Source organism: Diplotaxodon limnothrissa, linkage group LG7 (assembly GCF_057381915.1).
Source record: "Diplotaxodon limnothrissa isolate DT_005_m linkage group LG7, D_limnothrissa_male_GT1.1, whole genome shotgun sequence".
NCBI classification, from domain to species: Eukaryota; Metazoa; Chordata; class Actinopteri; order Cichliformes; family Cichlidae; genus Diplotaxodon; species Diplotaxodon limnothrissa.
In genome coordinates this window covers 11,543,791-11,559,344 of record NC_140602.1, presented here as the reverse complement: position 1 = coordinate 11,559,344, position 15,554 = coordinate 11,543,791, and the positions used below count along the sequence as shown (strand labels likewise).

Below are 15,554 nucleotides of genomic sequence, written 5' to 3'. Positions count from 1 at the left end.
ACTCTCCGCTATTTCTCCACTCTCATAAAGTAATAAATAAGAAATCGCATTCACTGAATGGAGGCTTAAGACAGTTTTCTGCTTGTTTTTTTTCTCATGTTCTTCCATCTCTCTTCCTTAATCCCCCCCATCCATACACCCCCGGCCCATTCCCCAGCCTCCATTTCCAATGAGCCACCAGCAGGAGGATAATTGATCAATCATGCTAATTGAAGAGTCTGGACAGCTAGACCACCATAGCAGATGTGCCAATTTGCATTCATTAGGATAGAAATGAGCCTTAATCACTGCTCAGCCTTTGATTGACGAACATAAATATCTCCTGTCTGAAACTCCCGGTGCCCATTCAGCCCAAAGCTTTTCAAGGGATTCATTCTATAACTGGTAATAATATTTATTTTGCTTTGAGCTGTAAATCACAGAAAAAAAACCCACTTGCGAGGCACAGCTCATCACTTAATGCAATGATCGTCTCCATCATTTAAAGTGTAACACGCAGAATGAGGAGAAATTAAACCTTGAATTGTGATAAATGCATGCGTAGCTTTTGTCGTCGCGAAATCTACAGCACACAATGTGTGACATTCAGTAATGGTCAACATTTACATACCTTATTAATACAGCTCAGTTTATGACAAAAGTTCATAGTGATCATGAAATAAAGCCTAATGGAAATTACCTGATAATTCTGTGCTCATTTCCTCTCACTGTACTGGTCTTGTGAGACGGGGGGACTGCTCGTTCATAAATACAGAAGGAATTGTCCCTTTCTCCCCGAGTCACAATAACAATGACCATCTCTCTTTATTATGAGTATGATAAGCAGAATTTCCCTATGAATGATCTCACGCTGTTTATTCTCAGAAACCATCAGGGTAAAAGACATGAAAAGGAGCGCTAAAAAGTCACTTCTTTGCATATAGCACTCTCCGGGTATTTAAAAGGTATCGGTATTTCACTCCGAGCGCATTCCTGAAATTTGATTATAGTCTATTCACAACCTTGATTTCATCAGATTAGAATTAAGTGTCAATTAATGTTTATTCCATGTGTCTGCAAACCTGATTAATGCTAACCTATACCATATACCTTAATTGCATCGAATTGCTTAAATAGGGGACAGATTGATGCCAAATTATGCCTGTGAAGTTAATATCTTATTTCAAGGTTTCTCCTGGAGAGACACAGGGATCTTTCTGTGTGCAGAAACACAGCGTGAGGTTATAGCAGAGCACAAATCTCATTAGCTCCACAAGCGGAGACGAGAGTAAGACTAAATATTATTAGATTAATCTAATGACTAACAGCAGCATTTTCATTTGTGGAATAAACAGAATTCAATAAGTAACACAATAGAAACAACACCATGGAAACTTCATTCAGGAATACCCGACTTAGTCCACTGTTACATTGAATAACCCTAATGCATGAGAATACGCTGAGACAACATGAGCTATAAATGCTAAATAAGTCGTCTTTATTTACAGTAAGAGACACTGCTGGTAGTCACTCAGGCCATGTGATTCTGGCAAAATTATTTATTTAACAAATTAAAACAGTAGCTTGTATAAAAACACCCACCTGTCTTTAATAGTAAAAGCGGTGAAAGGTTTGTTTGATGCACACAGGTGAATTCATAAAAAGACAGATTTTACACCACTGCTCACCCTCGCCTGGAGTGACGGTAAGGTTAGCACATGCAGACAAGAACTACCAACACACACACACACACACAACCAGGGTAGAAAAATCTGAGCCTACTGCTCTGCTTTGGACTGCGAGCCAAGTTTGAGACAAAGTCCATAGCCCTCCACTGGGTTATCAAACTGTGGCCAAGGCATGCATCCATCTGTGGAAAACATGGAGACTGTTCTCTCACACTGCACAGCCCAGCCTTTATCTACAGATGGTACTACTGAGCAAGAATGTGACCTTTGATTTGGTTTCTCACATGGAAAGGTCTTACCAATGAAAAGTGGGTGAGCATTTTTCTTTCCTCCAAAACAGGACAAATGAGCACATGGCTGTTTTTATAGCAAAGACTTGTTTAACACAATTTAAAAATTTAGATAAGTGTCCCGTGTAAGTGCCCTCATGTGAGGCCTATTTCAGTAGATAAATGAGGAAGGGGTGGATTCTTCCCATTATTATAAATGCATCAGCTCCTCTGTGTAGTGTACAAGGATTTGTACAGCTGTGGTGAAGCACAAAATCTGGGAAAGTGCTCACCAGCAAAGACGGTCAAAAAAAACAGCCGAAATTAGGCTTTCTCTTAAAATATGATCAGATCTGAGGGGGAACTTGTTGGACTGGAAAATAAAGCCAGCACAGAAATGCAAACAAAGCTGCAGTTCCTGAAGTGGCCACTTTTACAGTGGAAATAAACACAGTTTTGGCCTCAAAAGCTCATTTTCCCCTTCATTATGACTGAAACCTCTACATCACTCTATCACAGTTGAGATAGATCCCACCCCCTCACTACCCAGAAATGAACAAGCAGTTAAGAAAATGGATGGATGACAAACTGTTAAATGTATGTATTATGAGCTGTTGACAGGTGAGAGCCACCCAGGCAGCTAGTTAGCGAAACACGCCTCTCCACTGCATAACAAATAACATGGCTCAGTTGTGGCTAATTGTGTTAAATGCAGGGGCGGATCTACTGTGTTGGCATGTGGCTTAAATTGTAACACATGCATATGTGTAAAGAAATGGCTTTGATTTTGCCACCCCATCTGATTTCCATGCCACTCTAAGAAAGTTTCTCTAGATCCGCCCCTGGTTGAAAGCTAAGTGAAGTTCTAGTAAGTTCTAGTACGTTTGCTAGAATTAGCAAATAACTTAGCAATCCATCAAATATGGTCATTTCTGGCTAATGATGATGATTAAAACAATGACAGTCATAATGCTAAAACTGGCACATCAAAACGGGAGTTCATGGGTGACGTCACAGTGGCTAGAACTATCTTCTACATGTATATATACAGTCTATGATTGGGTCATAGCCTCCACACACTATCAGGCTCCTCAGACACAGCTCTCTGAAGAATGAATAGTGAGACAGTGTGTTGATGCTGTTAAGTGGACTGGGTTGGTTACTTCAGCTCTGTTTCACATCTGAACCCTGACCACACAGCTTGCAGGCAGAGGGGCATTTGTTATAAACTGCAAAGACGCTGGCCGAGTGAGCCGGGACAACGGTGGCTTGTTCTCGCCTTTTATACAGAGGGGCAGCTTGATGGCGTCAGCCAGCAGTACTAGGTGGGAAAATCAGCAGGAGAACCAAAAAATGTACATTCCAATTACACCAAGCTGTTCACATAAACATACATGTGCAGACCACAGATAGAGAGCGTGGTGTGGATTGACCCGGCTGATACGTGGTGAAAAAAAATCCCATGACTCTCATTGCAAGGTGTTTGCGGGAAGTCTTCGTTGTAATAAGACAGCCTCCAGAGTCACAGCAAAAGCAAAACTGTGGTCACTGTTATGTAAGGAAAGTATTTATGTATTTTTTATGCAGGTGAGCCCTTGCTCTGCTCTGAGGGCCCCTGATGGAGGAGTGACTGCATGAGTGTACGGATGCCAGAACACTCTTGTGCAGCTCTGCCAAGCAGGTAATTCACAAGCAGCAGCAGTATAAATAAAAGATAATGGGCCACAGCTGACTCCTTTATGCTGCATGTAATTTCACTAATTCCTCCAAGTGAAAGTCTTTTTTAAACTGGCATTCTTGATTTTTTTTCTATCCATTCTGGCCCATTTTAAACTCTTAATGTATCTTAATAGTGCAGGAGTAATAAAAATGCTATATGTTTTAGTGGGCAGGTGGCAGTAAAAACAGAGAATTGGGATGTAGCAGTTTGCATGGTCTATTAAAAAGTGTCTTGCTGCAGAAAATTATCATCTAAGTCTATTTCAAATAATAGCAATAAAGATTAATGGGCAACTTCATACTGAGAGTGTGGATTCCATCAATAGGCATTAACATACATTGTGTGTGCTTTCATCTAGTCAGAATGAAGATACCGGCCTCTTAAAGCAGATCTTGAATAAGCTGAGAAACCACACATGTGCCAATGCAAGATGTTTGGAACAGGATGTATCCCTAATTATTCTCATTTACTTTGGCTTTTACGCTTTTGGCTGACAGTTTTGTATGCTGGCATAACAAGTGGCTTACTCTTCCGCTAGTTGCTGGGCATGCAGGAGCTGCCAGGAAACCCAAGTGCTTGTTGAGTTTTATAAAGCTGTATGGAATGTACTAAACACTGTATTTCTCTGAAAAAAATACTGCAGCATTGGGCAAGCTAACTGTGTGTACTGAGGAGTAGCCAGAGAGCTGTGCCTTGCAGGTACAGTATCTATGGGAAACAAGGTCAGCAATGGTGGTCGGCAGCTACTGTGTGCATGAGTGTGCAGAGACAGGTTTTCCACGTCAGTTGATGGGCCTACGAGAAGCTGAACTTATCAGAGAGTGCAGACCTCCTGTGCCCTATCTGAATGGTGACTAGAAGGAAACTGCTATTTGTTCCTGACAGCACTTACAAACCAAGCCAATGGTTATCAAAGAATACATACGTCTTTTAAAGTGGAAGCCAAGCAATAAAATAATTTAGCCTGCATAAACCCGAGGATATGTTTTGTATAAAAAAAGCATAAGGAAGATAAACTACATGCTCAGTGTGAGGTTAAAATGGCACGGTGTGAAAGAAGTTTTTTATTGCAAATTAAGAAAGCGGTGCTTGCTCACCTCTACAATGTCAGAGTTGGTTCTGCTCTCGTGGGGCTCGTTGTACTCTGTGTATTTCAGCAACACTTTGTCCATGTCTGTGCTGGCGTACTGGAACAATTTGTTAGAGCTGTTGAAAATGATGAGGGCGATCTCACAGTCACATAGTACGCTCAGCTCATAGGCCTTTTTCATCAAGCCAAACTTCCTCTTTGTGAAGGTAACCTGAGGAAACACAGAAAGCAGCCAACGGAGAACATTTTTATTTGTACACACAGTTTGGTTTAATTTGCACTTTAGCATTCTCATTACAACGAAAAGCTGTAGTCAGTAGTTGCTGTGTGATTATTAGTGGTAAAAGGGGCATTTACATATTTTTTTGAAATACATTTAAAATCTTCACGTAAATGCAGAGAAGTACTATCAACAATAATAATAACAGCCACTGTCAGTGTTGTCTGTAAAACTGCTAGATACTTCTGCATTAAGCCCTGTAAGCAGCGTATAATCGATCCAGGTGGATCTTATAAAGGAATGTTTGTATGTAAACTGTCCATGTGCTAAATAGCTGATATTGCAACATAAATACAACACTTGAGTGAACTGCAGCAGAGATGTATAGTAGAAAAAAAACATTAGAAACAAGCATGGTAACACAAGATAAGAAAGACAACAACACTGCTGTAAACAAGGTGACAGATAACAAATTCATTTCTGCTTTAGTAACAACTGAAATAACATAGTGCATATCTGAAATGTCTAGTTATCAGGCCAGAGGTCAGGGTTAGAGCCACGAGTCAGCAAGCTGAGTCAGAGCTTTGGCAACAACAGGGGTCCATACATTACTGTAGCCCCTGTCTCCATATACGGAAAGCTATCTCTGTAGTGCAGCATAAGCCTTGTAACACGAGCTCTCAGATGGGACTTTGGGTCATACATCACTCCAATGGTAACGCAACCCTCTGCAAAGTGACTTTCTGTCCTGTAGCTCTGCAGCTCTGTCTCTGTGGTCACTCACACCAATTCACATGTGTCATTATGTTACACTACCTCTTTACAGTAAGCTACACTCATTTCTCAAACTAAAAACATTATTAGTGAGGAAACTGGACACAAATACAGCCGTTGTCTCGCTTGTGTGCAGAAATCTGTTTTGGAAATGCGTTGCTTTTTTAAAATCTGACTTTTCACAGCATATGTCTTGTCAAATTGTGGCTTGAGAATGTGCTAGTAAAAGCTGCGCTCAGAGCTTTCCGTCTTACAAAGCAGTGCACGGGGTCTATATCCTCCATCAGTTTTACTGACCTACTAAGAGAGGAGTTGAGGAGATGAGCTTGCTTTGTTCAACTTTAATTGGTCACAGCTCGCGGCTATACCCTCATTTTAACTGGTATAATGCAGTATAATCTTATGTGTTGCATAGTGTATGTGTAACCGCTAAGGCAGCGGGGTCACTACAGCTGTGATAAATGAATTTTAAATCTTCCACGCTACAGGTAATTACACTGGATCATTATTCCTGTTATAGACACACCGGAGCCTGTCCTGCTGTCATTTTCTTTTCACTGCACAAATGTTATTCAAGCTCATATGACAAAACAAAATTCTAACATGAAATTTCTTAAAATCACAAGGTTTAAGTACAGGAGAAGCTGAACCAAATAACATGTTTCCTTACAAATCACAGTTACAGAGTGTTTGAGTGAGTTTGTCAAGGTGGACACACAGTGGGGGATCAAGCCGGGACCAGCCTCTTTCTATCTAGTTGGAGTTGTAACCACCTGATACTAGTCTCCTCTGATTAAACACCAGCGATGCCCACTCGCTCATTTACCCGCTTGCGTATTTGTTTGCCTAACCAACTGGAAAGCAGCGACTGTCACGTGGGAAAACGATTAACAAATTGTATGCTTTTTAGCAGATGAATGTGGCTGTTAAGCCATGGAGATGTCACCTTTCAGCAGGAAGCCCAGGATGAGATGCTGAGCGAAGACTTTGTTCCACCTGGATGCATGGCTGTGCTGAGTGCAGAGCTGCTGACCCAGGCATCGCTTCATTTCAACCTCAGCAGCAGTACTGAGACCTGGTCCTTGCCCCAGCCACAGACAGAGTAACTCTACAAGGGCTAGCTACTGCTCACACTTCCATTAAAATGTGACAAGTATATTATTCTTCTGTACATACACACTTAGGTTATTTTGTAACTGATTGCCCTATTTTTATCCTTTTGTTAGAACATGTAAGACGTCCATCTAAATTTGATGGGTCACAACGCAAAGGACAAAAAAAAACAGAAAAAAGGTTTGGGGCATATGGACCAGCATTCACAAATGCACAAACCTCAATCCACCCCCATCATTTCTGGGGTGACTGGTGCGACAGTGGAAAACCACAGACATCCTTGAGGTCAAGTGGGAGGTTCAATGGCAAAGCTTTCCTATGCTTAACCGAGTCAAATACACCCACAAACACACTCGATGCGGTTTTAGCATTTTTTCGAATCGCTCCTGCAGTAAGATGTGGTGCAAATTTAGTCTAACTCCCTGACTAATTCATGTAATTCACAGCGACAGGATTAGCCTCAGTATTGTAAAATTCTACACGACACTGTACCAGTGCATCTTACAGTTTTTCACAAAAATCGTATGCCATGGCGAAAAAAGACAGGCCACATTTAAACTTCCAACACATTTAAGTGATCCCAGCTTTCTAGGCTTGCTAAGGTCATTTTAACAGCTCACACAATACCCAGCAGATCAGTGAGCCTCTGCCACACTGAAAACTCTCTGATGTTTTAAGAAGCTCTCTCAAAGTCTAGATAAAGTAGTAATTCCACTCTCAATTCACACTTTCTGCATTTCTACCTTCTTCCCAAGAGCCCCACCACCACAACCTATGTTTATAGAGCTTTAATTGAGGTAGGTAATTTACTTTTTATTTTTTATATTTTTATAGCAGACCAAACTAAATGCTGCTGCAGTTCTATCTTTCCCTAAGCGATAGCAAGTTCAGGTAATGGGGAAACCTTCTTTGGAATGGACAAAATCATACTTGAGGGGTAAATTTAAAAAACTGCATATGAACGGCAACAAGTAAATTTGGTCTCATCAGCAATACAGTGGCCTGTTTGTTAAAAATAATTATAGACCTGCTTAGCTGGTAAAATGCAATGGAAAGTTTAACTGCACAACGTATAGACCTTTAGTGTAAACATACAAGCATGGGTCTGTTACGTTTTACTGCTGTATTTGGTTTATGTTTTATTGTCTTCAACATTCACAAGACAGGCTCTGCCACGGAAACTTGTGTAGCATATAACAGCATATGCTACAACAAACTCCAATACACACATTCACACAGAACTGACTTGTCAATCAAATGGTCTATCAATGTCTGTCCGCAGGCAGAGGTGCCAAGATGACAAACAAGACATCTGGGACTGAGAGTGCAGCTGTGACTGGAGCATGGCAGGAGATGCCTGAGTCACTAACACCTTCAGAGGGGTGAGGAGCTAGCGGCCTTATTAGAACCTCATGTCACCTCTGACAGCCCCCATGGCAGACATGAGAGCGGGCTACAGAGACAGTGAAGTCTGGCACCAGCTGGCAGAGTGACCCAGGCCCTGTGGCTGCTGCCCTGGCTCCGCAGTGGCAGAGTGTGTGGGCTTAGGAGATGAGCCAGGGCCACTGTGACTGTCTGCCTGGATCAGCTCTCTCTGAGAGAGAGAACAGCCCGAGGAACCCCATGTGGACATTCGAAGGCACAATGGGCTAATCCAGTGGGTGGGATTGACCTTGAAACCTACAGTAGCTGTGACGGATCCTGTTTAGCGGAGACGATGACATGCAAGGTAACAAAATGTAAGTAGGTTTCCTGGAAATATCTCTAATCAATAACAAGAATGATGCATTTAACGGATAATTAATTTGTTCTGTTTATTGAAAACTGTAACTGAGAAAGTGTGTTGTGTTCAATATACTCTAAGTAAACCTGCTGCCCTGTCTAAAACCAAGACGAGATCAGCTAATTAATGGACACAAGCACTATTTCCACTTTCCTTTTGGACTTTCACACACCAAACAATAAAGAGATGATGCAACAAATAACAGATTCATCTCAAAGTACAACCTGTCTGTAACGCTTTGTGCTACTTCATGCTTCTGCCTCACAGTTTTAATAAATCCACGTATCATCTTAAACAAAGAAAACAGTGCAGATGCACTGGCTCTTAAGTTTAACACTTTTCTTCTGTTCTTTCCATTGTCTATCAACAAACTCTTTAAGTGTCAAAAATATATATCAATTAAAAAAATATATAACAATGACTGCTCAGAACTTCAGGACTGAGTGAAAGCTGAAAAAGAGGCGCTATGTGCTGTGTTGCTCCCTGGAGAGTAAGTGAGAGAGAGTCTCTGCTTGCCTACAGGCATTTGACGTGCTGGAGCAAAATCCAAAATGAGCCACAGCAAGGGCAGGCAACCCTCCACCCAGCAGCAAAATCATCAAACTTTTAATGACTTGGACAATTACCCCCAGTGAGCCTGCTTAATGGCATCCAGAGGACGTCACTAGACACTGCTCACTAGGCCTCACCAACATGTACACTAACTTACGAGACTGATGCATACCTTGGCTTCTTCACTACTGTTCTCCCTATAGTTTCACAAAAATCACAGCTGCTTTGGGAAGAAGGTAAAACTCACTGAATTTGCTCAGTGCTCTTGGCCCTACTATTGTTATTTTGTAAAGAACATAAGTTCCAAACCTCTGAAGTCTGAAAGAATGACGACTTTCTATTGTTGAAGGCTAAATTTTCTTACTGGTCCGTCCAGTCTTCTAGAAACTCAAAGTAAAAGAGGAAAATATAAGAACCTTTCAATCTGCACATGATGCCTGTACCTGTCTGTGTCTCAAAAGGTAATAATTGCTGTGAATACATCAAATCAGAAGAATCGTGCAGGTTGTTATCTTGCATTCATTTGCAATCAGTAAAGTCGGTCTAGCTGATGACTACTGCTGCCATCATTTAGCCAAGCCATGGAACAGAAACTGGCTCTTTGCAGTTGTACAGTAAGCATTATACGACCTCAGTTTGCTCCATGTCTCGTTCTCCAGTGCATCTCTGCCAGGTCAAACAGCAGAAAGCGGCACAAAAATACTCTACCCTACACATGATGTATTAAACAGTTACACATCAATTTGTCATACATGCACAACACACTTCATTAGAATATAAACCTACCTGCGAAGTTCACAGCTTGCACTACGCTGTAACTACTTACCGTCTCAGCCTGTGTCACACACAGTGTTATAAATCCTGAAGGGTTAACAACCCTCCTAAAACACTTGCAGAGACAATGCAAGGGAGCCCCTGTTGTCCTTACACAACATCCTCTATAGAAATACTGTCTAATTAGTCCACTTAAGGACCTCTTTCATTTCACTGTTACACTATGGAAAACTAACAGCAAAGATTTAAACTGTCTCCTGACAATGGGGAACATATGCTAATGGCTATTCCCCCTTGGTTAGGAGCACGCCCAAGGGAGATGGCACTGTGCGCTTCATGGCCCACGGAAAAAAAACGAGAGAGAAAAAAAAAAGCCACACGCATACATCACCTTATACCAAAGCTTTATTTTAGCACAGCCTATTGTCACAGCAGATTCTCTGCTGAGCCAGCTAAAACCAAACTAAATGCTAAATGTAAGCTGAAATGCCTGCATGCTGCTGATAAACTTTCTCACAAATTATCCAGTCAGACATTTAAAATCTGATGCAAACACTAGACTTTGGAAGGCGTGTTAATAATAAGCTCTTCAGCTTTACTTTCCCATAAAACAACACTGCAAAATGTGTCCCCTCACCGCCTCATATATGCAGTGCAAAGAATGGATCTTCTGAAGAGTTAACCTGCTCGCTTAGCAATCAGAAACCAACCTATTTTCATATAACTTTATGTTCTTTTTTTCCTTCATGTCACAGGTCACTGAATAGAGCTTGGATACCACCAACGAGCTTAGACCGATTCCCCTAATACCCCCCTATTTGGAACCCACCCAGAACCAGGTGTAGTGCTGATAATTGGCCCACACTGTGGAATTTTGTTTTACACTTGACTACTACTGCTACCCGCACAGATAGAAACATAGTCAGAGTACCAACTGCATATTACCACATAATTAATCATGTTTAGCCGATGTTAACCAGATGCGTTCTATCTAGATACAGGAAACCTATGTATCTGCATTAATTGGTATAATTTGTCAGAAACAGTGCACATGCTTCCTTAACTTAGCTCTTAAATCATAGGGAGCGTAGCTAAATAAGACATACCATTTCTGCTATAGATATCTGCACCTGTTATTCATGTTTCAAACAGACCCAGGCTGTTTTTTACTGTTTTGCTGTTTAGGAGTTTATATTTAACATGAGCAGACAGAGTGAATTCCAGCTCTTTCCCGCTTTGTGGCTAGTCGGGACCAGCGAGGCCAAGGCAAAGAAGGGTGCTGTGTGTCCTTCTGACCCACCCTACAAATGAGAGGGTGCTGTGGTGCAGTGGCTGCTCCTAATTACTACCAAACAGCTGCAAACACACAGGGCTACAGCAAAGGGCCCCAGCCATACTGCCGGGCCAGGGGACAAGCCCTACAGTGTGGGAAGGCCACAGGCAGCCCGCTGCACTTCTTGCAACACTCAGTTCACTCCCACGCCATGAGGCCCCCGCTGAGGCCCAGAGTTGCTGCTGCCTCATCAACTTCTCTGGTTGAAATTGCAGGGTGGCAAGGGAATCATGTCTGTAAATGCGACCACACTGACAAAGAAATGTCATGGTCCCTGTTCAGCTGGCTGGGACTTTGGGGAGGGAGGTATGTCTGTTCAGATCTTTGCACACCATGACAGCTGCTGAACTTTTCCAAGAAGGAAAACAGAGAAAAACTGTAACCGTCAGATAGATACAGAGAAGCATGTAAAGATACAGAAGCATCTTTTAAAACAGTCTTAGATTAGACACAGACAAACATAGATATATAGATGAACTGTTATCTCTGTCCCACTCACCTGCCTGTTCCTTTCGTCCATGATCCTCGTGATCTGTATCTTCTTTCGCCCCATGGCTGTCTCCTTTCCTGGTTCTCTGACACCTCAACAATATCAGAATAACAACACTCGTTCTTCCTCCTCTCTCCTAGCACATTGTGGAAAAGTCTCTCTTCTTATATTGGCTCTCACACTTCTCAAGACACTCTTTGTTCTTCAGCAGACCACACCAGGATCTGAAAGAGGACCAAAAGAGAAAGAGAAAAACTGAAAGTTAATATGACACCCAACAACATCTCCCAAAGTACCAGAGGGTTCTGCATTTTGTACTCAAGCACATACAGAAACTATGAGACCTGAATAGCGTGCTGTTATCTCTTTGACTGCTTCAATTGTTCCACAGCTGAAATCACTGAAAGGCAAGTCTCCTTGACATTTATTGTGTTTTTTTCCTATTAGAAGCTCATATTTTGAAAGAACAGTTTGACATTTTGTTAGATTTTATATTTTTCTGACAAAGTTAAAATTAATACCAAAGCAGGTGGTGTTTTAAATTAGAAAAGCGAATGGAAACTTTTGTCCAAAGGTGACAAACTACACCCCCCCAGAACCTCTGAAGTACACCAATTAGCAAGTAATCTGTGCTAAGTCTATAAAAAGTTAAGAGTCAAGGGGAAAAAAAACAATTCAATATCTTATTAAGGGTTATTTGCTTGGTTATTTCTTGGCTGAGAGCACTACCTTCCTGGAGTCTCTGGTCGTTGCCTGGCAACTGGTTTCAACTGGTGTGACTAAGTGAGCTCTGAACTTGTAGGCAAATTTAGTTCCCTTCACAGAGATTCAGGTTAACCATTTCTCTATTTCCAGGCTTTGTAATAAGTTAAGCTAAGGTAAGATAACCAGAAACTAGTTGTTCATTTGACTTTGAGGAGAGGTATAAATTCTTCCACAAAGAAAGTGAAGAAGTGCATTTCTATAAATGCCAAACTTTTAGTATACTCACCTACTTTAAGTTAGCATTTGTCTTATGCTTACATTTAACACTATTTCACACATTTAACACAGAATGCAAGGTTTTTATTAAACAAAAACTTTTAGTCTTCCACCACCTGTACACATAGCCAGTTTTCAAAAGAAGATCATGCTGTCCCGAGAAGGCAAATTATGGACACTGTGTCCTCTTAGGAGAGGGACCATCTGGATTGTTACTCACACACAGTTAAAAGCAGGCATACACGATGCTAAAGGGAGCAGGTTGGGTTTGGCGGCTTTAACAGAGTAGTTGAACTCTATGCATGACACTCCCTTTCTCTAATTCTGGGTTTACAGAATGAAATGTACAGTAGTTCAATCTTTTTTTTTATCCCATAACGTTTATATTGGCTACATAAAAGTTATCAAGGGACACCAGTGACAGACTGGGATTAAATGATGCGCAATACATAGCATAACTAACGTTTTTGGTAACTGGCTTTGATAGCAGAGTTTTTCCTGAAACAAATTGATTTATTTGAAAAAACCTGTACCTTCCTCAGCCAGTAATATTTTTTTTACGGTCTGAGCTTGGTTACACTGATGCCAGCTTTGCTGTTAAGATGATGAAGAGGGAGAGCATAGTTTTGGTCTAGTTTGAGCAATAGGTTTGGTCTAGTTTGAGCAATAGGGTGGTTGAAATCTCCAGGGTTATAGGATAAGCCAGAGGGATAAAAAGAATTTGGAATATATTCCCATATGAGCTTGTAACCTGGCCAGTGGTTCAGACCACAGTGTTCCCCAAGGAACATCTAACTCTGTCCTGTCTCTACTTCTCTGGAAGAAGAGATATAGCCCCCTCCCTGGAGGCACATCCATCACTTACACCCAGCAAATAGAAAATGTCCAAACAACTATATTTCCCCCATGAGTACAAATGTAGAAAGGTTAACAACTCGGGCCTTTAGATGCAGTCAGCAGTTGCGAGGTGAGGAAGCCAGGGGCCGATTTGGCAGTGAAAACGAAAATGACCAGTTGCAGTGGCACACAGTCATTATGGGTTACAGATGGACTGGCATTATGGTGTCTGGCTGTCTGAATCGGGGCTCCACTGTAGGCAAACTTGACTGAGATCACCTTGCTAACTTCCCACGCGTGGCTGTCTGAGCCAGGAAAGAAACTGTCTGAACCCCCACAAAGAATTTCCCCAAACCACATCACAACAGGCCAGGGAGAATGACAGTGCTCTTGTTCATTCAGCATTTTACACACAAACTAATGTTTGAATTAAAGGGAGCCCTGGGCAAAGGGTGTCTATTCCACTAAAGAAATACACTGGCCACCCTGAAGTTTAATATATTAGTATGGGAGACAACTGTAGCAATACAGTAGCTACACTGCCAAATTCAGTGACTTTACTTCTTTTAAAGTAAAATAAATGCGATTTTCAAGTTCAACACCAAACAAACAAGTTCAAAACTTGAAAGAAAAACTCACCACCCTGGTGCATTTTATCTGCAAAGATTATGAGAACATCATTTTGCTCCTCCTCTGTGTTTGTTAAGTTTTATCTGTGCAAGTGAATATGGTGTCAGTTTTGAGATGTTTTATCTAATCACTTGCCAAGGCTAGTCTGAACTGACCACTGGCCTGTTATTTCAGTGTGTGCATATGTGAATAGGTTCAGTGTAATGCGAGTATAAGCAGCGCGTACACATTCTTTCCTCCCGTTTTGCAGAGGAGCTGTCACCGGAGGACAGTTCAAGTCTAGAGGCATAATAGGCTGTGTCGTGACATTTTATCTTCCACAGATATGAAATGACAAGCTGAGAGAGCCTTCAGACTGCAGGTGTGCCACGCTCCAAACTTAGTGTCCATATTCATCACAAGTTAGCTAGCCACTTTAGATTTTGACTAACAAAACATTATTTTCAAGACTTGAACAACAGCAATCACTGATGTGTTACTGTGGTTATCACAGTATACTTTGGCGTAGAATAAATAACGCAATTTCAACGTCCTGAAGTGAGTGGGATAATTCAGCTGGTCTTACCAACCGGATAAACATGTCAGAAGATGTTCAGATTACAAAGTAGAACAATGTCTGCACTGTAGCAAAGTGCGTGTTTCTGCGTGACACTCTTAACTTCTCGTGAGTGTTGGAATGGGACAGAGTATCTGTTTATGGCCTAAATCATGTGCTCTTTGTACAAGTGAGTGTGCATGTGCGTAGGAAACAGAGACATAGACAATAAACATAAAAGGAGAAAAGCACTGAACCAGAACCAGGATACCATATGAGGCTATGAGCCCACCTTAGAAAAAATGTACAGTATAGTCACGCAGCTGTCTCCTGTAAACTCACTGTCAACAGTAAAACCTCTTTCTTTCCAGCAGAGTGATTTAGTGGAAGTCTACTGGCAGCGATTTGAGTGTTTTAATTTGTGTAAAATTACCTTAAAATGATAACTGGGTTTTTGTTTTCTTACCTTCACTGCAAGTGGCCACTAAATAATACACATTGGTCCTTTACCAGCTGCAAAAGGTTCCACTCAGTAAATTATAAAACATTCTGTGGATAGTAGCAAAGTAGACGAAGAAGATGAAGTCACCTTGTTTGCACAAAGATGCATGGAAATGGATGAACGGTGTTGATAGTGACCAAGGTAAATGGATTAGCATCAAAGTTCCATATTAAATACACTTTTTTATTCCGCTTTGTTGATTTACAGCTAGAAGATCGCATGTTTAATACTACCACTTATTCTTCTCTGCCTTCTGCATGTGCTGCACAATAATCTGATTGGAA

At 41.4% G+C, this 15,554-nt stretch overlaps 1 protein-coding gene across 12 annotated transcripts in view; it reads right to left on the bottom strand.

Moving 5' to 3' along the window:
- Positions 1 to 15,554, bottom strand: part of mef2aa (myocyte enhancer factor 2aa) — a 71,441-nt gene that overhangs the window by 34,232 nt on the left and 21,655 nt on the right. For all 12 annotated transcript variants that reach the window (XM_085359204.1, XM_085359199.1, XM_085359197.1 and 9 more), the window contains 2 exons: positions 11,795 to 12,009; positions 4,754 to 4,957 (listed from right to left, as the gene is read on the bottom strand). In XM_085359204.1, the coding sequence (XP_085215330.1) occupies positions 4,754 to 4,957; positions 11,795 to 11,848 (258 nt within the window). In that variant the 5' untranslated portion in view covers positions 11,849 to 12,009. The remainder of the gene's footprint in view (positions 1 to 4,753; positions 4,958 to 11,794; positions 12,010 to 15,554) is intronic.